The sequence below is a fragment of the Harmonia axyridis genome, chromosome 5 (assembly GCF_914767665.1).
Source record: "Harmonia axyridis chromosome 5, icHarAxyr1.1, whole genome shotgun sequence".
NCBI lineage: Eukaryota > Metazoa > Arthropoda > Insecta > Coleoptera > Coccinellidae > Harmonia > Harmonia axyridis.
This window is the reverse complement of record NC_059505.1, coordinates 39,286,835-39,309,944: the sequence shown is the minus strand read 5'-3', so window position 1 is coordinate 39,309,944 and position 23,110 is coordinate 39,286,835. Positions and strand designations below refer to the sequence as shown.

Below are 23,110 nucleotides of genomic sequence, written 5' to 3'. Positions count from 1 at the left end.
ATAATTGTAGTACGATAAATTCTTATTCAGAGTTTATAATTTCAAGTTCCTTTTTTTATTTTCTGTTGAATTTTGTTTCTAAAGATGCCGGCAATTAGACGTACAAACTTAAGTCGCAGAACCCGTAATGCTGCAAGTCAAAGAAATACAAGAGCAAGTCAAGCTGATGAGCAACGTGAAACGCGGAATGAAGTTGAACGGAATCGATGGAACCGGAACCAACAAAATAGAAGTGTTGCGTTTAACCCCTATAGAGCTGCATTTAATTATAACAAAGAAATTGACTACAGTACACTGCATATCGTTGCTATTGGACCAATGAACGTTGTTTGTCAATATTGCAAGGCATTTAAGTTTAAAAATGAAGCCCCTGCATTGTGTTGCTCGAACATAATAAAGAAATTAACTTAATTCTGCAGATGAAAAGGTAACAGACATTTCTTGATTATAGGGCGGTACGAAGTTTGCCGGGTCAGCTAGTAAATCTATAAAATAATAAATTAATGATGAATCGTCGCAGAAAATAAAATCTTAAATAAGTGTGAAAAAAAAAAACCGAGAATTAACCAACCGATTCAAACCGAAGCAACAAAGGCACAATAAGGCGAATATCGATCAAACAGCTCCAGATAATAAATCCACCGGTTAAAAGGCACCCTCAGCGTCATTTCTTCCATTCTCCCCCATTCCCTCATAAACGAGAGAAACCCTCGCAGTTCAGCTTCGAAAATTTCCTCCCACGGACGGAAAGGATAGAAAACAATCGGGTGAATTTTACGCAATTACCCAAACACCTCCCCCCCTTCCTCAAACCATCTGGTTACGTCTTCCCCCCAATATTTTCCGTTAACAATCCGAGACAAAGGAATTCGTGACATAAACAGAATATTACGAAGCTGTTGCGTCTTTGAACTGGGGGTTTTGTTTTCCTTAGCGACGAAGGTATGATTGTATCTAAGTGAATAATTATTCTGGATTCCCAGTGTTACGAGATTCGTTATTTTTTCATGGAAACATTGCAACTGGACCAGGTAATGCCGTGATGATTTGTCTCAAGTGGAAGTCAAAATGCAGTTGAATATATCACGAAGTATATAAGACGAGCAAAGAACTGCTGATTCAATAAATTACGTTATATTCAAGAATATATGGTCAAATATCGCTTAGGAATAATGTATCTATCGAAAACAGCGAATTGTTTTTTGTTTCAATATACAATACCGTATATTAGGAAGTAATTTCATTTATTTCGGCTAGTTTCAACTATATAATCAACTAGAACTATTCATTTTCCTTAATATTATGTTTTCACGGATATAGTTCAACTTGAATAAGTAATGTCTGGATGATTTCTTGCAAGTGGAAGTCAATATGCGGTTGAATATATCACAAAATATATACGTCGAGCAAAGAACTGCTGATCCAATGAATGGTGTTTCATTTGAAAAATATATGGTCAAATATAGCTCGGCAATAATGTAGCTATCGAAAGCAGTGAATTGCTTTTTGTTTTAATATATAATACTGTACAAATGGAATTAATTACACTATTTTTTTTGTCCTGTTTCAACTATATTACTGTTGTTTATTCAACTGAAACTGTTCATTAGGTTCTAACAGAAATAGTGCAACTTGAATAAGTATCTTAATGATTTCCTTCAAGTGGAAGTCAATATGCGGTTGAATATATCACAAAATATATACGTCGAGCAAAGAATTGCTGATCCAATGAATGGTGTTTCATTGAAAAAATATATGATCAAATATGGCTCGGCAATAATGTAGCTATCGAAAGCAGTCAATTGCTTTTCGTTTCAATATATAATACTGTACATATGGAAGTAATTACACTATTTTTTTTTGTCCTGTTTCAACTATATTACTGTTGTTTATTCAACTGAAACTGTTCATTAGGTTCTAACGGAAATAGTGCAACTTGAATAAGTAAAATCTCAATGATTTATTTCAAGTGGAGGTCGATATGCGGTTGAATATATATCACAAAGTATATAAGTCGAGCATGGAACTGGATATTAAATAACTAATGCAGCTATTGCAGTAGTAATAATGGGTTGCCTTTGGAAACTAATTAATTCATACCTCTCTTCCTCAATAGATTTTCAAATCATATAAATAATTTGTTATCAATATGTTGCCCCTAACCAATAAATTCATATGTAGAAGGGTTTGTTCTGGTTTATTTCCAAGGAGTTTACAAGACCTCTCCTATCCTCAATTACTAGCAAGCAGAATCAACTCACCCCCAACTGTTTATTGACCCGAAGGTTAAAACCCCTTTCCCTGACTTCTGAGCCTGAGAGTTTAATAAATCGATAGGCCATCAATCATAGAAGGCAAGATGATGGGATCGAACATAATATCTCTATTCTCCCTATCTGGATAACAGAGTTAGGGATGATGATCGGCACGATAGATTTCCAGGGACCTCTGCGCCCTCAAAACAGATTAGAGAAAGGTACATTGAGCGCTTTCCTATATCCATTAGGGCGGATAGTACCTAAGATTTCATCTCTCTGTTCTTCTCGTGAAAGTGAGAATAAGCGTGATCTTGATAGAAACACCATAAAAAAGTGATAACGCACTAGAAAAAAGTAACTGTAAATGAATAACATCATGGCAGAAATCTAAGGTAAGAGTAAATCACAGAGAAAGGTCTATTATCTGAGAAGATAGATCGGTTTTCCTCTTTTTGGAGCAAAAATCCCAACAGAGACAACCAAACGAAGCAGTTGGTATTTATAGGAAGCCAGTAGTTAAATACAATGATGCGATACAACCTAAGCCTTCTCTATGATTTATTTTTAACCTGCCAGTCCAGTTAAGAAAGATTACAGTTACTAAGAATGGTGTAGGTACACCCTCATCATTAGAATCTTGCATTTAACAAGATGATGATAACAAGAGAAAAACTTATGTTTAGTTATCTCTCTTTTTGCTTTTTTATTCAAATTAATAGTCAAAGAAATGTATTGGACTTAGGGCCAGGGAATTCAAAACTGATATTAGATATCAAACCATCTTGTAAGGGCACGCTTATCAAAGCACTTCTGTGGGATGCATAATAATGTTTTATTTCTACCACGGATTGGGATACCCTTAAATTCTGATAAAATACTTAGATTTTCATACTTATATTGAAAAAGAAGAAACAATAATAACAATGTGAAATTAGACTAGGTTATGAATTAGCGGACTGTATTTCTATGGTTATGCATCTGTTATGCTGTCTGTACAACTTAACCTACTGTGAACAGAGTGATGGTAACGATCAGCGATATTGAGTTGAGACCACAGAACTACATATTTGTCATTTCTTGTTCCTTATGAGCTGGCCTCAACCATGTATTGAACATTGGAATATAATTAAAATGAATAACCTCAAACACCATCTGCTCTTCCACTCAAATGAATAGTTTACAAATTATAATCGTCCATTCTAAGATTGTCCATTCTAACTTATAAAAACAGAAGAATGATATATACAGTCGTTCACAGTAAACAGTAAATAAAAAAGCTACATCTAACGAATGACCCAATGATACACATAACGCCAAACCTCCATTAAAAAGATCAAGTAGGCCATTCCGACGGTCGTTCGGGTTCGGAAAGCCAGTGGCGCACGTCAACATTTTTAAGGCCGCCCACACGCCACGTAGTAAACCGCTTGAAAAAAAAGGACAACGTATCTAACACTTTCTCTCGTTTCAGATGGAAGCGCTGGTGCGCCTCATGCAGGACCCGAAGAATGGGGGCGTCCCGGTCAGAAAACAGAAGATCCTCCTCACTTCAGTCCACGACGCCTTCATGGGTAAGGCCCCTGTCACAGGTATACGGTTGTGTTCGATTCGACTGCATGTAAATCGATTCGTTTGATGCGCGTTTTTTTGCGATCTAAAGCCGCGTGCGGACTAGGTAAACCGAACGGTGATTTCTCCCAGATTGGCGGCAAGATCAAAGCAGTCGGAATAAATTTTTCGACATACTTGCATCGAAATGCTTGTTTACGTTTTAAAAAATTCAAGATTGAAACATATTCCGGGATTCACGGCTTGGCTTGATATTCAAGCTACTTGACTCAATCTCAAGCTCAAGTAGCTTGAGCTTGACTTGAAATAAACTCAATTTCAAGTCCATTAGTAGTTTTTCAATGTCAAGTCAAGTATTGATTTGTTAAGTACTTGACTTAACATTGAAAAACTACTACTTGACTTGAATTTGAGTTGATTTTAATGTCAAGCTCAAGCTACTTGAGCTTGAGCTTGAGTCACGTAGCTTGAATATCAATCCAAGCCGTGAATCCCTAAACATATTGCATTTTGAAATTGCCAGTCAAATGAACTGCCAAATGAGCTTATGAAATAGATACAATTGAAAGAATCTAATTTCCATTTCCAGTATTGTTGTTGAAGTTATGATTATTGTTGTTGAAGTTATGATGCAGTCTAAAAAATAATTTTATATGGTTTCATTCTGGACTTTTCCTCCGATCTGTTCCTGCCGCCGGGCTGTTGCCTTCATCTCAAAGCCTATGAATTCAAAGGTAAATTTTTTGGGAAGAAAAAATTGACACACAAGATACATTTCATTATGTAGCTTAGGTCGATTTTTCTCCCTCAATATATGCTCATAAAATTTTGTTTTATTTTAAAATTTATAAGAGTTTGTAATCGTTGTTACCTACTTCTGAATAAACTTTTTTTTCTTCTTTTTTCTTCAGTCATAGTAAATATAAGCATATGAAACACGTGTAAAATAGCCTTTAACTTCATAGCGGACCGTTCCGGAACAATTAGGTTCGATGGTAAAGCTCCACCACTGTTAGAATTTCCTTCGGGGTTTTCCCATAAGATGTTTCATTGTTAATAGCGCGCTATTTGGAAAGCTGGCATCTTTCGACATTTGATAAGTAAGAATTAAGTCATTTTTGAAAATAGAACCATAGAATTATGACAATTTTGCAGTCACAGTTACCAAAACCAAAGCACTTTTCGGTCTACGTGAAACACGATCTTGTTCAGCAATAGTGCAACTGAGGGAAAAATTTGAGGTTTTGGACAAGTTAGTGATGTGAAAAATCGAAACCGCTTGTATCGCAAAAGAATAACTGATAACAGTATCCCATAGTGTTGTTGAAAACCTAGGTTTGACGATACCTCGTCGATTTTTGGAATTGAGCATTACACAAACGACATTACACCGTATTTCATATAAAGACTATAAAGTCTTAAGGCTTTCAAAGCTCAGTCAACAACTCAAGCAAGTCGATCACAAGCAACGTCGTATCTTCGCTGATTTGGCCCTTGAAATGCATCCAACTTTTCATCGAAAAATAATGTTGATGAGTGATGAGACCCATTTTCACTTCGTAGAATTCGATAATGAGCAGAATTGGCGCATTTGAGACTCGAAAAATTCAAGAATGATTGTTAAAAAGCTCCTCCATCCTCTATTTGCCACTGTTTTGTGAGGTTTTTTCGGCTGGTAGTGTGATTGGATCTTACTCATTCGAAAATGAGGCTGATGCAACTGTTACGGTGAATGGATAACACTGAAAAGCTATAAATAATGTTTTTTAAAGGCCGGAATTGGAAGATATTGATGTCGACGACGTTCAAGTTCAACAAGACGTTGCTACGTGCCTCACAAGTAACGAAACAATCGCAATTTGGCAATAAAAGTTTCCTGGTCGTGTTATTTCTTGAAAAGGCGATCACAATTGGCCACCGAGATTTTGTGATCCAACACCCTTAGACTTTTTCTTTGAGGCTACGTGAATGATAAGTTCTATGCCAATGATCCATAATCGATTCACCCTAAAGATGGAATTCATGAAGATATTGAGGACCTTCAACCTCAAATGTCCGAATTCATCATGGAAAATTTCAAGAAAAAGATATACAGGGTGGCCATTTGAAAACGAAACAGACGAGATTACAGACGAAATAAAGTTTTTCGGTAGAAATGCTCGGACAGGTCGATTTCTGTTTCGAGGGGGACAACTTAAGATGTAGGTTACAGACGCATAGCGCTTCAACCCTTGCTACTACAACCCTCACCCCCAAATTTTGAATAAGGAAGATGGGGTGAGTGATACCTCATTTGAAAGGTATTTTTATACTGATTTCAGCACATTGATTGTTTTTTCATTTTATGCATTAGTTCTCGAAATATTCTTAACTAAGTATTTGAAAATGAAGTAGTGTTTTCATGGCACTTGTAGTGTTTTGTGAAAAATCGACATTTTGAGCTTCAAAACAACCATGACTGTGGCTTCCTTCCTAACTAACTAACGCATGAATATTTCGAGAACTAATGCATAAAATGAAAAAACAATTACTGTGCTGAAATCAGTATAAAAATACCTTTAAATTGAGGTATCACTCACCCCATCTTCCCTATTCAAAAATTGGGGGTGGGGGTTGTAGCAGCAAGGGTTGAAGAGCTATGCGTCCGTAACCTACATCTTAAGTTGTCCCCCTCGAAACAGAAATCGACCTGTCCGAGCATTTCTATCGAAAAACTTTATTTCGTCTGTAATCTCGTCTGTTTCGTTTTCAAATGGCCACCCTGTATAACCATAGCCCTGACGTCCATTCGCCTGATATCCATCTCCTTCACAATGAAATGAACATCCATTGATTTCTCTCAAAATATACTCTTTTTTTAATAACAAAATGAAACCTATCAAACCCTTTAGTTTTCTTTCGCCTTCAACTCAGGGAGAACGGCGTAGAATACCAAACACTCCCTCCTCTATGAACAACTACTAATCTCGCTACTTCTTCTTTCCAATTCTTTCCCTAATCCTCCCTCCGCTGTGAGCGACCGAAATTCTCGCATACGTGTGAACCGGGCCTAATTAGATGGCGATAATCGCAAGTCCGAACGTGGGCGGAAGTGCTAAATTGAAATTTCCTAGACTGATGCGCATCCGACCGGAAGATCTAGTGATTGGAAATCATACGTTTCTCTGCGCTTAGTTTCTGGTGGGTGGCAGACAGATTGGTCGATTTGAAACGAAGCGTTCTTGCCTGCCAGTAATTAAAATTGGCCGGCGAGTAAACGGGTTAGTTCGAAGGGGTGGGGGGAGCAGGAAGTTCTTCGCATAGTTTCATCCACCTGTCTGTTCATTACCTCCTTCTTCAGGTCATCTCTCCTGGAAAGGTTGATTTTGTGGATTTGGTTGATGCATTTCTTATGTCTTCAGAATTTTGCAGAAGTCTCTTCTGAAACTTGACGAGCATCCCTATGAATTTGTAGTAACTCCTTGCCAGTCCCAGAGATGGCGTTTAGGGCTGCGCTTCTCATGAAAGAACGGAACCAACTGGAGAACTGTCCTACTATCAGCGTAGTGCGAGGAAGAATTCAAGATGAACCGATAACTCTTTCGAAAGGAAAGCAGAAGCAATGAAATTGGATGATACAAATACCTAGGAAGAAACAAAACGGACGAATAATCCATCAAAGAATGAAGGAAGTCTTCAACAACTAAGTTCCTTAGACGAACCAAAAAATGTTTGAAAACGAACCTCAACAGCAAGAACATGACGAAAGCATGTTCAGTCCTAACACACTCATTCGGTATAATTCCATGAAGAAAAATAAACATAGAAAACCTACAACACAAAATGAGAACTTTGATGACAAAAACACACAGGCATCATCCGAAAAGCAGCATTGAGAGGACGAAACTGCCGAGGCAAGGGTCTGCTAGAAATCATGGAACTTGCTCATGGGCAAAATAAAGCCTACGAACATATTATACTTCAACGACGAAGCAAGTTCTTCAGAGACCTGAAAAACATTGTGTGAAGCACACCTTCACAACTGCACAAGGATCATGTTTCAAATAAACACCAGACAATTCCAGAAAAACTGCTAAGGTGGAGAGAAAAGAACGACATTTCGACGAGGTGAACCAGTATCATGACAAACAAGTCAACATTGAAGCATCGAACTATCGGTTCATATCAGGTGGAATATACCCAGAAATGAAAGGTTTTCCTCTAGTCATCCAAGATCAAATTATCTCAATGAGAAACTTATTCGCGCTCTCCATGTTCCTCTCTTCTTTAGAGTTACGTATACGATTCTTCAGCTCTCGCTTCTATTGTATATGTCAGGATCGATCTAATACAGGTCTTGTGGACTCGTTCTTCTTCTGCCAAGTTCTAATATTTGTTGTTCCATATTACATCCGCTGAACGTCCTGAAATCCTATTCGCCTTGTTTACTTGGCTTCTCGCTTCTCTTGTTATGCCTTGATCGGAGGATCAGGCTGCTGTATAGCTTTGTCGACGACCGCTAGCTTGCATCTCAAAGGCTCCTTGTTAATTGCTGTTGATATTCTCGTATTGCTTGCTTGTGGTGTGAAATGCATATACATAGGAGTCTTTGTAGGTCGTCTTCGTTTACTGCACTATAATAACGGCACCATCAGCATAACATATTAATTTGATTCCCCTTTATTGAATTTATAGGCCGATGTCGCCTTTTAGCTCATTCAATTATTTGATCCATTACCAAGTTGAACAGTAATATACTTAGAGTGTCCTCTTGTCGCATCCCAGGCCTACCGATACATCTTTGGATAGGATGTCGCTTACAAATTTGTGTTGTGTTGGAATTTAAATTAGGTTTGGAAGAACTTTGCTTTGCATTGTGTGTTATATCATTGAGTCTTCTCCTTCCTTCTTCTTCTTAGTGCGGCTCTTATCCAGCCGAACTGAGACCTAGTGGCCCATTGTTCATCCACATCGTTCTGGAGAGATTCAGACACGCAGATAGAAATGTGGCGAGCCTGACAGGAGTGGTCCCTCTCACCATAAGAATAGTAGGTGTTGGACTTGTATTAACCTTAACCCAGTCAAGTCACCACAGTTGAATAATATGTGTTCGACCGTTTCATCAGTGCTCCTGCACCAGCGGCATAGAGAGCAGCTCGTCAATTTCATTCTCTTCAAATGTTAGGAGTCTTTTGACTTCAGGGCGCGAGGACGTTCTCTCAATGAGAATCCTCGACCAGCTTAGCCCATCTCCTGTGCTCCATTCCGAGGAAAATTCCTTGTTCAGCCAACTCCTGAAGAAGCTTCTGACAAATCTACTCCGGTCTTACTCTATCAAAAGCTTTAGTAAGAACAATCCTAAATACTGGTTTAGCATTTTCAATGGATATTTCCACTATTTGCTTCTCCATTTCAAAACAAAATGATTCAGACAGGGTAGCATTCTTTCATCAGCAGCCACGTGTAGATGTTACTTCGAGAGACGTCGAAGATGTAGCTGCTGGCGATTTGCATCTCCTGTAGGATGTTCACCATGGTGTTGTCATCGATGTTCATCTCGCACTGTACTCCTGGTTTTAGGAGTTTACTGCAAATTTCACGGTACGATTGGATTAGATAGTTTCGAGTAGTTCGATCGAGTCAGCTCCTGGCAACAGGGGTCTTCGTTGACTTGAAGAGGCTTCCTTAGTCTAGCTTCCTGGTAACTCGAAATAAAAATGCTAATACAGTTACCAGAGAATGAACAAGAGAAGTAGGCGAAATAAATTGCACGTATAAGAAGGAGTTTCAAGAGGAGGAGGAAATACTCTGTCGGAATCTTTCAAAGATGGATCACCTCAAAAAGTGTTTTAGGAACATTAAAAAGACGTATTCACTGTCTCCCTAACAGAGCATTGTCGCCTCAGGCAGCACCTTATTGGAATAGGATTATCAGAAACTTACGAGTACAGATTCTGTGACGAAGAGCAAGAGACTCCTGAGTCCTGATCACTTGATCACAAATGCATCTCCATTATAATCCATAGCAAAAATGCTTCAAACTTTTGGAAGCGAAGATGGGGCCATCACAGATACTGGAACTGGAAGACGATCTGTGCATGGTGCTGAAGTCAGAACAGCTTTGTTTTGGACACAATAGACTTCAATGTGCAGTATAACACCTTATAGAGTCCCCCTTTCATCCTCCTTAAGCTGTTTACGATGTCTTAAACTTGCCGGTCCTTCACCAACACATCCAAGATCTCCAAATAAGTTTCACCTTCAAGGTCTTGACCTAGCGGCGTCTGAACTCCAGCAAAGTGTCCAAAAACTGACATCGGTGCCATTCTCCTGTGACAAACACGCCCGGTCGGCACCTAAGCTTTTGGGCAACGGGGTAATTTATGGATTATGAATCGACTAAATAACAAGTTACAAAGTTCCCACTCGCACGCCACCAATTTGTCGGGTCAACGCCGCTCCCGAGTTTCTGGGAAATGCCTTTTTTTTCGGGGAGAGTGAGAAAGAGGGGCAGACAAAGAGAGGGAGAGAGCAGAATTCGAGGCCGTTCAATATTCAATTCCGGCTAGATTAGAACAGTGGGAAGTTGGAAGGGTCGGGCCATAATTCACGAATTCCTAGGCTTTGGCCAAATGGAGGTTCCGCTTATCGATGTTGGCTTGGTCGAAAACAACTAGCGTTATTTCGGCCCACCTTGGGAGCAGTTCGTGAAGTTCGTAATGAACGGATAGGGAAAGCATCCCGTTGGAAGTGTTTTTTGTCTATTTCCGTGTTTGTATACGCGAAGTAAAAGTTATGCGATGAGAGCTTCGGGTCAGATCAGTGGCGACGCCAGCTTTCAAGAACCGTAGGGGCCAAGATTTCCAGATTCATCTAGTTCATTCATTGAATTCATGTTGTATTTTTTGGTCATGCAATAAATCTGAAATTTAGGGGGGCTTGACCCCCCTGGCCACCCTTCAGCGACATCTCTGCGTCAGATGATCAATTGTACAGGGTGTTCTGATTTGTTTCCGACAAACTGAAATGGGTGATAGATCACATCATTTTAAGCAAAAAAGTTCCTATGAACATGGGTCCGGAAATGCTTCGTTTCCGAGATACAGGGTGTTAAAGTTGAAAAAATAATTCGCGTTGTCTTTAATATGTTTTGACTGCTTCGAAATCCTTTCATGAAATTATTCCTATTCAAATATTAAATTTAAATTCATTTTGAAAATTTCTAAGGCGAAATGCATGCGGATTTTCTATTGCCCACTAATAAGTAGAAGTGGTATGCTATGTAATTGTTGTTTTTAAGTGTTCTGAATATTCTGTTTCCTGAAATATTGCGTTGTTGGGATGCTTTACGAATACTGAGTTTTTATTTTCTTCGAAGGTATGTAAAATCCTATTTCTCTGTAGATGATTTCTTCTTTGTATGCTTCGTTCGGGCCTTTGGTAACCAATACCATTTTCCTGTATTTGTTGATAAGCTATTAACTTAGTTAAATATAATTATAATTAATGACATCTGAACCTAACACACTTTAAATCTGTCATTGTGTATAGCCATTTTAAATCTATTGCCGCAACAATTGTTGAATGTAAAACAATCAATCATTCGAAGATGTCATTTGTGCATTCAACAGAACGGTGGACATTTCAAACACCTTCTTTAAAAATTATTATGTTATTTTGTTTTGTTCTAAATTGTTACTTCTAAAAAATATTCAATTTAAAATTATAACAAATTTGTTTCTACATGTTTTAGAGATTACAAAAATATGGATTTGGCTTTAAATGCGTTTTTCTCTGAAACGGTTGCCCCTAGCAACTTAAATGAGTTTTACCTTTTTTAACTAGAAAAGTCAGGGAAATCGATTTTTTTAGTCCAGAATGACGTACAGGGTAGCACAGAAAAGTTGCTACGGTTTAAAGGGGACGAAATGATTGCCAGTGGCGCCCTCTAGAAAATACAACCAAATCGACCACAAATTTGAATTTCTCACTTCAAAAAACCCTATGTACCAACTTTCATGCAATTATTCGGAATCAGTCGAAAGATATTTAAGAAAACGCGAATTATTTTTTCAACTTTAACACCCTGTGTTTCGGAAACGAAGCATTTCCGGACCCATGTTCATAGGAACTTTTTTGCTTAAAATGATGTGATCTATCACCCATTTCAGTTTGTCGGAAACAAATCAGAACACCCTGTATATATAGAATATAGCATCAATATTTTCAGTTGTTTTTGATCGACGTACACGGTTTCGAATCTTCATATCAGCTAAAATTTCGACCAGTTTCACTATTCCGACTGAAAAGGTGCTTCAAGACGACCCAAAAGTGCTTTTGTTTTTGAAACTGTAATTGAATATATTCACCATTTTTGCAGTGAATTTCAACATTGTAAATGAGTTTTTGAAGAGTTTATCGTTCTATTTTTACTAATGTCGTATTTTTAACTTGCCAAATGTCAAAATATGCCAGTTTCAGAATGGACAGTTGCTCCCATAGCAAGCTATTCAAAATGAAATTGGAAAATCCTGTATTAGGATATGGATATAATATACACCAATATAACAACAAATAATGAAAACATTGACGTAGAGTCTACAGCTTCTGTACTAGGGCTGGGACTTTTTCGCCTTTTTGTATTCGAATATTCATCCATAAATTTATTCGATTATTCGAATAATTCATTTAAACAACTAATCATGCTTGATTATTCATGAGTAGTCATGAATATTCAACTATTCGTTGATTATTCAATGATTATTCAGTGATTATTCAATGATTATTCAGTGATTATTCAATGATTATTCAGTGATTATTCAATGATTATTCAGTGATCATTCAATGATTATTCAGTGATTATTCAATGATTATTCAGTGATTATTCAATGAATACTCAGTCAATATTCAGTGATTGAACTCATGTTTTAATGAATCCATAAAATCCTAGCGTTTTGATGAGTGAATATACCCTTTGCGACGTGGTATAATCGTTTTGGTGTTTTGCCTCTCGCCATATACGATCTATTAGTGTGACGTCACACACCGCCATTTTTGGTTCTCCTGTCAGTGTTCGGAATCCAAACAAATAAATTGTCATTCAAATTAGTACGGTCTCGTTGAAGGAATATGCTTATTTTCATAAATAAGAGTATTTGAGGAACGATTTCAGAATTAATTGATAGATCGAAGGAACGAGGTTAATACCAGTAACTTTGAATCCTGTATCATTCCCCAGATTTTGTAAAAAGCCGTGTTCATTAGTTGAACCTCAATTTCGAACTTACGGCATTAATCTCGTTTCTTCTGTCTATCAATTAATAGTAAAATCGTTCCTCAAATAATCTTATTTATCAAAATTAGCCAATTTCTTCAACGACAACGTACTAATTTGAATGACAATTTGTTTGTTTGGATTCCGAACACTGACAGGAGTTTATTTATGATTTTAATTCAATTGTATCTATCAATTTCAATATTATGTAATTTCCAGTAATTTTGATATTAATAAAACGATTTGTCCGTAGTGAATCACAAAACCTTGTTTTAATCATTCCTGAATAGTGAGTCAAGTGATCATTCAAACTTTCATTCGTTACTTCATAAATATCCAATTACTCACTGAATAGAAAACTATTCACTGAATAATCAGTGAATACTCAACTATTCACTGATTATTCATGAATAGAAAAGTAGTCATTGATTATTCAACTATTCAGTGAATACTCGACTATTCACTGATTATTCATGAATAGAAAAGTAGTCATTGATTATTCAACTATTCAGTGAATACTCGACTATTCACTGATTATTCATGAATAGAAAAGTAGTCATTGATTATTCAACTATTCAGTGAATATTCATGATTATTCGAATAATGCAAAATGCAATTATTCGAATAATTATTCAATGATTATTCGAATATTCAAATCATTCATTCATGATTCCCAGCCCTATTCTGTACCCTTATTCTGATTCATATTTATGTAATTTTTTCCTAAAATATCGTATCAACTTTCAACCGATTATTTCACAAACTAATATTAGATTTCTGCTTGATCGTTTTTCCGGTTCAAAATTCTTAAATGGCGAATAGGTTAAGCGTTCGATTTGAAAAACGAGTGCTGAAAAATGAAGCTGCATAAATAAACTCTGTGTTGGTATATCTCCCTTAAATCATATTTTTACAGGGTATGACATGATAGAATGGCTTATGGATAGACTCGCTATTGAAGAATCCGGTGAGTTAGGTATAAATATCATATTTTATTTAGACTCAAATCATAACAACATTCATTCACGATAAAGATTAAAATGTAAACTAAAAGAAAGAATAGTTACGAAATAAAAATAAACATATTAACATTCTTTTAGAACGAATCTTCTGATTCTGAATGAAAAACAACTGTTTTTAATTCGAATATTTCAAGGAAATATTTATTTTCCAGAAACAATCATTCAATCATAATTTTTCATCATATTTTATTTAGACTCAAATCATAAAATCATTCATTTACGATTAAGATTAAAATGTAAAATAAAAGAAAGAATAGTTACGAAATAAAATTAAACATATTAACATTCTTTTACAACGAATCTTCTGATTCTGAATGAAAAAAACTGTTTTTAATTCGAATATTTCAAGGAAATATTTATTTTCAAGAAATAATCATTGAATCATAATTTTTCATCATATTTTATTTAGACTCAAATCATAACAACATTCATTCACGATCAAGATTAAAATGTAGGTAAACTAAAAGAAAGAATAGTTACGAAATAAAAATAAACATATTAACATTCTTTTAGACAAATCTTCTGATTCTGAATGAAAAAAACTGTTTTTAATTCGAATATTTCAAGGAAATATTTATTTTCAAGAAATAATCATTGAATCATAATTTTTCATCATATTTTATTTAGACTCAAATCATAACAACATTCATTCACGATCAAGATTAAAATGTAAACTAAAAGAAAGAATAGTTACGAAATAAAAATAAACATATTAACATTCTTTTAGACGAATCTTCTGATTCTGAATGAAAAAAACTGTTTTTAATTCGAATATTTCAAGGAAATATATATTTTCAAGAAATAATCATTGAATCATGATTTTTCATCATATTTTATTTAGACTCAAATCATTCATTTACGATTAAGATTAAAATGTAAACTAAAAGAAAGAATAGTTACGAAATAAAAATAAACATATTAACATTCTTTTAGAACGAATCTTCTGATTCTGAATGAAAAAAAAAATGTTTTTAATTCGAATATTTCAAGGAAATATATATTTTCAAGAAATAATCATTGAATCATGATTTTTCATCATATTTTATTTAGACTCAAATCATTCATTTACGATTAAGATTAAAATGTAAACTAAAAGAAAGAATAGTTACGAAATAAAAATGAACATATTAACATTCTTTTACAACAATCCTTCTGATTCTGAATGAAAGAAAAACTGTTTGTGATTCGAATATTTCAAGGATATATTCATTTGCAACAGATTTTCATTAAATCATTTTTTTTTCAGAGGCGCTCAATTTAGCAAACCAGCTATGTCAGTACGGTTACTTCTTCCCAATAAACGATTCCAAAAACTTGGTAGTCAAGGATGACAGCACTCTATATAGATTCCAGGTAAGTAAAACTAGAAACACTCGATTTTCGAAAACATATAACTAGCCCACATAGTGGATTTGTCGAAAAAGGCAGAATTGGGGCTATCCATTCCCTTGGACCAGGAACCATTTATCTTGCAGACAGAAACCCTCAGAGGTGTGAGGGACAGACAGATCACATTAGGCAATATATCCAAACCACGGATTCAAAGTGTATTGAAGAATCTGATGTAAAGGGTGTTTTTTTGGAGCTATAGAACGACGGATTATTCGATTGACATGAATTTTATGTATCCGCAAGATAATCTTGTGGCATTCCATTTTAAATTTGATTTCTGGCATATGACCGCCACGGCTGGCTCGGATGTAGTGCAATCTGGACGTCCAATTTTCGATGACTATTTCCAACATTTGTGGCCGTATATCGGCAATAACACGGCGAATGTTGTCTTCCAAATGGTCAAGGGTTTGTGGCTTATCCGCATAGACCAATGACTTTACATAGCCCCACAGAAAGTAGTCTAGCGGTGTTAAATCACAAGATCTTGGAGGCCAATTCACGTGAAATTAGGCGGTCGCCAAACATGTCTTTCAATAAATCGATTGTGGCACGAGCTGTGTGACATGTTGCGCCGTCTTGTTGGAACCACAGCTCCTGGACATCATGGCTGTTCAATTCAGGAATGAAAAAGTTAGTAATCATGGCTCTATACCGATCACCATTGACTGTAACGTTCTGGCCATCATCCTTTTTGAAGAAGTACGGACCAATGATTCCACCAGCCCATAAAGCGCACCAAACAGTCAGTTTTTCTGGATGTAACGGTATTTCGACATACACTTGAGGATTAGCTTCACTCCAAATGCGGCAGTTTTGTTTGTTGACGTAGCCATTCAACCAGAAGTGCGCTTCATCGCTAATGGACGTAGTGCGCGATACGTATTCCGCACAGAACCATTATTTTCGAAATGAAATTGCACTATTTACAAGCGTTGTTCAGGCATGAGTCTATTCATGATGAATTGCCAAACCAAACTGAGAATAAATCACTTGACAGCTGTTAAATCGGTCGCCATCTTGAAAACTAATGCCAACTTAAAGTTATATACCTCGAAAAAAAACACCCGTTACTTGAAGGGAGGGCGCCAAGGGTGATATATGCTAGACATCAACTGTGTGTTTGGAAAAGAACGCTAGAGAAGAGATGTTCTGCAATGGAAGCTCAAGAATACGATATTCGTACTAGACGAAGAAGCTTATGCAGCTGCCACTATCAGCATAAACACCTTCTGTATCGCATGGGCCTGTCTGGGGATAAAATTTGCATAATCTGCAAATCAGGCATGAACACATTCCATAAAAATGTTCAGAACTGGCCAACCTAAGAAGCACGGTCTTGGGCTAGCCAGTTCCAAATACTCAAGAAGATTATTTCACAATGCACCTACTTTTAAAGTTTTGTTTCAATATTAATTGTTTTAATATTAATTGTACTAATGCACAGGATCTTTCTAAATGATTGTAACAAAGTAGTAGCCTTCGAAATAGTTTTAATTTACTTATAATACTACTTAGTTATGGATATCAAATGTTTAAGTCAGTTTGCGTTGATCACTCTGCATCTCCAAGACCAACAGTCTTAGGAAAGGTCTGGATGACCTGCATTCACCGCTAGGCTATTCTCAGCTATTTTCAGCATAGACGAAAAGCGGTAAAGACTATTTCGAAGGCCACTACGATGTTACGATCACTTACAAAGACTATTCCGTACTATCACATAAAATTCTTCCAGTTAGAACACCCTAAAACCCACCCCTTTCAGTCTCCGTACTACTGGCCGGCGCAGAAGGGAACGCCAGACCGCATGGACTACGCAGTGTACCTGGTGAAGAGAACGTTGCGCAACAAACAGAGACACGGTCTGGAGGACTACGAACAGGAGCAGCTCAACAATCTCAAGTACAACCTGGCGAACAAGTGGGAATTCATAACGATGCAAGCCGAAGAACAAGTAAGCAAAGCGTCCAGTTCGAAATCGAAAGAGAAGAAGAATTCGTGGCAAATGAGAGTGTTTCAGGTGAAACTGGCCAAGAGTCTGAAGAAGACAGAAAAGGGAATTGCGGACTCTCAGGAGAGGGCCTTTTGGAGGGTGCTGAGGCCACCGCCAGGGATGACGTCGTCCCTGGAACCTTGCCCGGTGCCTATGAGGAACTGGGACAGGCAGAGCAGGAAGAGGACTGTGGAGAACCTGAAGAGAGAGGTGTGTACTATTTGCATTTCTGTTCAAGGTTAGGTTAGCTTGGTTAATGGCCAAAAAAGAACCTGTGGAATAAGTTCTTGTTTTTTTCATTTATATTAGGAACTTGAAGATCAAATCAGGATAGGTGAAGAAGGAGGACCTAAGAAGGAGGTCGTTGTTGGTTTTTGTTTAGAATCTTTACTTACTTTGAAACTAATGGTTTGGAGATCGAGCTTTTGTCTCTCTGAGAAATGATCCTTTTCCTCTTTATTCTCAGTTTCTCTTCTGACGAGTGATGAATTCTGAAAGAAGAGAAGTCATTCAATGAAATGAAAACACTGCAATAGATAGTATATTTATCACTTTGTTTTCATTTTATTTTTTATAAATAAGGACCTAATCCATTAAAGATTAGTTTTCACTTGTAAAAGCAAAACATTACAAAGTCCATACGTCGATTCTTTGCAGGTTGACTTTCTGAAGAAGAGTCTAACAAGAACAAGGATCAAGATGTCGCAGGCTTTGGAAAGCATGGTGCAGTACGTAGATACTTATTCAGAATACGATGCGATGATAAGCCCAGCCCAACCTTCGAACCCTTGGGTTACAGAAGATTCTACTTTTTGGATGTTGAACAGCCCCCTGTGAGTAATTTTAACATAGTAATAGCACATGGACAGAAAAGCGTCGATTCAGATACCGCGTTTGGTTCACTGATATCCAGAGCTTGACAACATGGTACTTAACGCGTTTCAGAAGTAGGTATTACTAGGTTTTCTTTGAATATTAAATATGATCAAAAAGTAGAGATATTGACCTACACAACTTCTGTAATTTGTTTTGGAGGAAGTATTCAACATGACCTTGAGTTTTGATTCAACAGGAGGTCTAAATGAGACAAAATCACAAACTCAAAAAGTACCAAACTGTTTCAAAATTACCATCAGCTGCAACAAACATGCAAGATACTGGTCAGCTCTATGAATCAGAAAAGCTGATACATGTGAATATCCCTGGCCTAACTTTAGTACTTTGATTTTCTCCTTTCGGAAGATCCATGTTGAGAGCTAACGACGAACTTTTCAGTCCATGTTCTTCTAAATGGCATCACTTTTCGCTTCTTCAAACTCTCGTAGTTTTTTCAAATTCTGCTCCACTTGCAGCGTCGAGGTGGCGACGGAGAAGAGAGTGAAACGCTGGGGACTCTCGATGGAGGAACTCGTCTCCGACCCTACCGGTATCCAAGAGTTCACCATCTACCTGAGCAAGGAGTTCAGCCACGAGAACATCCGCTTCTGGATGGCGGTAAACGATCTGAGGAGATCGGCGCAGTCGCAGGTTCCCGAGAAGGTTCGGCAGATATTCGAGTGAGTAACGCCATCTACTTTATTTCTTAATAGTTACTTAGTACCGGAGAACTAGCTTCGAGGCAGTTCCTAGTTTGCTTTTTCAGTTGGATCGTCAGTTGACACAGTTTATCGGCCCTTTAAGCTTCTCAGTTCTTACACTGCATCTCGACCTTAAGGCTATCGTTTTACTGCTCATCTTTCAGTTCCAGGGTTCTATTGAACTCTGTGATGGCTTCAAGGAGATGACATCTTCACTCCTGCAAGTTTTCGTCCAAAGCATATTGTGCTCGCAATGGCGAGGCTTCAACCTATATACAGAATCTGCATCCGTTAGTTTCTGATAACTCTTTCACATTAGGTGCTTCCTGGTGCAGTAATATCTTGTAAGGGAGCCCGTGAATAGGCCATCTCGATGAAATCCAGTACTTTAAGGATTTTGCAATAAAAACTTTCTGGAGTGATCCAACCCTGGAATATTTCGCAAAAGACGTTCGTGCTCTTTTTCTAGCTTTGCATGGACTTTTCATTTCCTTGATCCCAGAGTTACCAGGAACTCAAAGTAAATGTATCTTCTTGTATCCTAGTTCAACTCAAAAAGTAGCGAAGAAAACAAAAGATCTAGTTTGCCAGTAGCTGGTTGGATTGAACTATCTAAAAGTATCTTATTCAGTTCTAATCCAATCTTATCGTGATTTTTCCAGTGAATTCCTCAAGCCAGGAGCGCAGTGCGAGATAAACATCGATGGCAAGACCATGGAGAAGATCCATCAGGAGATGCAGAACCCCAGCAGGTTCACCTTCGACGCCGCTCAAGATCACATCTACACGTTGCTGCTCAAGAAAGATTGCTATCCCCGGTTCATCAGGTCCGATTACTACAAGAACCTGCTAGCCAACGGCAAACAGCCTTCCCAAAAGAAACGGTGAGTGACCAGACTACTACTGAAAGAGAACGAAATTCAAGTCTCCTGCATCTCTTTTTCAATTTATCACTTCTGCTGCCTGTCACATTCTCTACCGAAGATGGCAGCTCTACCTGAAGATGATTCTTAACATCCTCCTTTCCGCAGCTTCTTTGGCTTCGGCCCCACCAAGAAGAAGTCCTCCACGACGGCCTCTCAGAACCAGAACCTGCTGCAGCAGCAGACTTCACAAGGAGCCGCTTGTTGCAGCACCGCGCTCACCAAGAGGAGAGGTAGCGACCGCAGCTTGTCCGGTTCGGCCCACGAGCTCGCAGTTTCCGGTATCAAAGACTCCAAAGTACCGCACTCGCACTCGCAGAGCAACCTGAGCGACATCCCCTATAGGTAAGTGGTCGTAGGTAGAGGCCTTGTTGACGGTACCAGGTGCTGTTGGCGCATGGCTTATCATGCCGCTGTCCGTCGAGGTGTACCGGTCAAACGAGACGCCACTGGGTGCACCCCCCAGTAGACCGATAACCAACCACCCCCCCAAAAAAAGGTGGTGTCGATAAGATTGAGTTTGATGATGAAGGGTAGTTGCAGTTGCACGTAAACACGATAGATAAGAATAGAACATTATAGGTTTCACACATGCTACTCTGAAATTGGTCTAGGTAAACTTAGTAGTACTACATCCTCTCCTAAAATCTGTTGGTGGGGTGATAATAAGATCCTATTCCCAGGGCTTCTTGGAAATTTTATCATTTATGTATAACAGTGGTGTGGTTGTGTTCTACTAGAGTATAACAGTAACAACTACAGTCTAGAATTGCAAGTTTATAGTAAAGAAAGAAAACTAGAGAGAAAGAAAATTATAGGCTTTTAGATGATAAACGCAGTGGTACATTATTTCCTAGTGAACTAGTTGAAAGAATTTTTTTGGACTACCACGACCAATTTCCGAAAAGCTTGTGTTCAATCGATTTTTGCTTAAAAAATCTTCTCATACAAAATATACCCAAGTCAGATAAAGAACTTTAATATGACAGTAACACTTGAGAAGAGCTCAGCTATTGTCCAAAGGGTGTTTTTTTAGAGCTATATAACTTTAAATTGCAATAAAGCAACTATGGATTATTCGATTGACATGAATTTTATTTATCCGTAAGATAATCTTGTGGCATTACATTTTAAATATTATTTCTGGCATATGACCGCCACGGCTGGCTCGGATGTAGTCCAATCTGGACGTCCAATTTTCGATGACTTTTTCCAACATTTGTGGCCGTATATAGGCAATAACACGGCGAATGTTGTCTTCCAAATGGTCAAGGGTTTGTGGCTTATCCGCATAGACCAATGACTTTACATAGCCCCACAGAAAGTAGTCTAGCGGTGTTAAATCACAAGATCTTGGAGGCCAATTCACAGGTCCAAACGTGAAATTAGGCGGTCACCAAACGTGTCTTTCAATAAATCGATTGTGGCACGAGCTGTGTGACATGTTGCGCCGTCTTGTTGGAACCACAGCTCCTGGCCATCTTGGTTGTTCAATTCAGGAATGAAAAAGTTAGTAATCATGGCTCTTTACCGATCACCATTGACTGTAACGTTCTGGCCATCATCGTTTTTGAAGAAGTACGGACCAATGATTCCACCAGCCCATAAAGCGCACCAAACAGTCAGTTTTTCTGGATGTAATGGTGTTTCGACATACACTTGAGGATTAGCTTCACTCCAAATGCGGCAGTTTCGTTTGTTGACGTAGCCATTCAACCAGAAGTGCGCTTCATCGCTAAACAAAATAAAATTGACATAGTGCGCGATACGTATTCCGCACAGAACCATTATTTTTGAAATAAAATTGCACTATTTGCAAGCATTGTTCAGGCGTGAGTCTATTCATGATGGATTGCCAAACCAAACTGAGAATAAATCACTTGACAGCTGTTAAATCGGTCGCCATCTTGAACAGTAATGCCAACTTAAAGTTATATACCTCGAAAATACACACCCGTTAGTTTGTCTTTCAATTGAATTCATTCTTCAGGTTATGTCATATGCTAACTCCCTATTCGCGCAGCATAAGAATTTCTTTTCACCAATTAGTATCTAAAATGAAAAAGCAACTTCCTAATACACATTTTACCAGGTAAACCAACTACCGGTAATTTCGCTTCCTTCTTATTTGTCGATTCAAAATTCAAACCCCAATAAGCATCAATCAAGTCGCACCACGCCATCTCGTATCAATATATCGGTTGGTTTGAAGGCATTTGCAATTAGTAGTCAGTAGACATCATGCTTGCGTTTGCAGGGGTGATCTGGCAAACCTACCGAAGGGCGTATCAGCTGCTCCGAAGGTTCCTAGTCCGTAAGTTTCGTCGTTTGCAGTGTTCATATACTCCGTTTGGATAAGATTTCGTTAAGAGCCTAGCAGGAATCTGTAACTCTCTCTTGGACGACACGTCACGACCTCTACTGGTCCCGATTCTATTGACAACCCTCGACAACGAACGTTGACCATAGAAAATTTGTCAGGGTTGCCAATAGGGTCGTCAGGATGGCCAACTATAGCGAAACGGCTATTTTTCTAATACCGAGGTCGAAATTCTTATCGAAAGGGAGTATAAAATTTCATTCTTCATGGTGTTGTTGCTGCTACTCTACCGTCTGAATGTAACATTTCTTTGGTGTTGTTGTTTGCCGTCTGTGTGCTGCTCCCAGTAACTAACTAACCTCTAACACTGACCTACCGTTTCCTGAATAACTATCTACTGGAAACCTTTTTTCACTGAATAAAGCTTGACAAAGTACTACAAGTGTTTCGCTGAAAATTTTAGCAAGCCAGGTCAAGTTTCACTGAAGCCGTCTGATTTTGAGATCATAGAAAATCAGAATTACTCGGTGGGTAATTCTGTACATTACATTGCATGGGATTGTCCTGCTTTTGGAAAGGTGAATAGATTTTTCACTAGTCTCATGTTCAATTATTCTCTCACCAATCAGAGAGGAAGCTGATGAAAAAGAAGAATTAATAACTTAATAATCAACACCCCACAACGATGATATTCCTAAGAGCTTATTGAGCCGTCTGAAGAGGAGGCTTTCCCTATTGTTTTTTGAGGATAAGTTGAAGCTGCTCATTGGACACTATGGCATGGTATGACTCCCAAAAGATGT

General features: G+C 37.9%; 1 protein-coding gene and 1 long non-coding RNA gene across 17 annotated transcripts in view; one reads left to right on the top strand and one right to left on the bottom strand.

The window, feature by feature from the left end:
* The window catches only part of LOC123680770, a 58,541-nt gene extending 40,562 nt beyond the window's left edge, over positions 1-17,979 (bottom strand). Inside the window, exon 1 of the long non-coding RNA XR_006747563.1 lies at positions 17,883-17,979. This is a non-coding gene — a long non-coding RNA (uncharacterized LOC123680770). The remainder of the gene's footprint in view (positions 1-17,882) is intronic.
* Positions 1-23,110, top strand: part of LOC123680767 (regulator of G-protein signaling 7) — a 71,404-nt gene that overhangs the window by 42,972 nt on the left and 5,322 nt on the right. For 3 of the 16 annotated variants that reach the window (XM_045618825.1, XM_045618837.1, XM_045618826.1), the window contains 10 exons: positions 3,730-3,847; positions 4,547-4,561; positions 13,997-14,056; positions 15,349-15,455; positions 17,260-17,697; positions 18,145-18,320; positions 18,840-19,043; positions 19,727-19,948; positions 20,096-20,332; positions 22,245-22,301. In XM_045618825.1, the coding sequence (XP_045474781.1) occupies positions 3,730-3,847; positions 4,547-4,561; positions 13,997-14,056; positions 15,349-15,455; positions 17,260-17,697; positions 18,145-18,320; positions 18,840-19,043; positions 19,727-19,948; positions 20,096-20,332; positions 22,245-22,301 (1,634 nt within the window). Of the gene's footprint in view, positions 1-3,729; positions 3,848-4,546; positions 4,562-13,996; positions 14,057-15,348; positions 15,456-17,229; positions 17,698-18,144; positions 18,321-18,812; positions 19,044-19,726; positions 19,949-20,095; positions 20,333-22,244; positions 22,302-23,110 lie in introns of all 16 variants that reach the window. The other 13 variants (XM_045618834.1, XM_045618839.1, XM_045618829.1 and 10 more) reach the window with 13 other exon arrangements.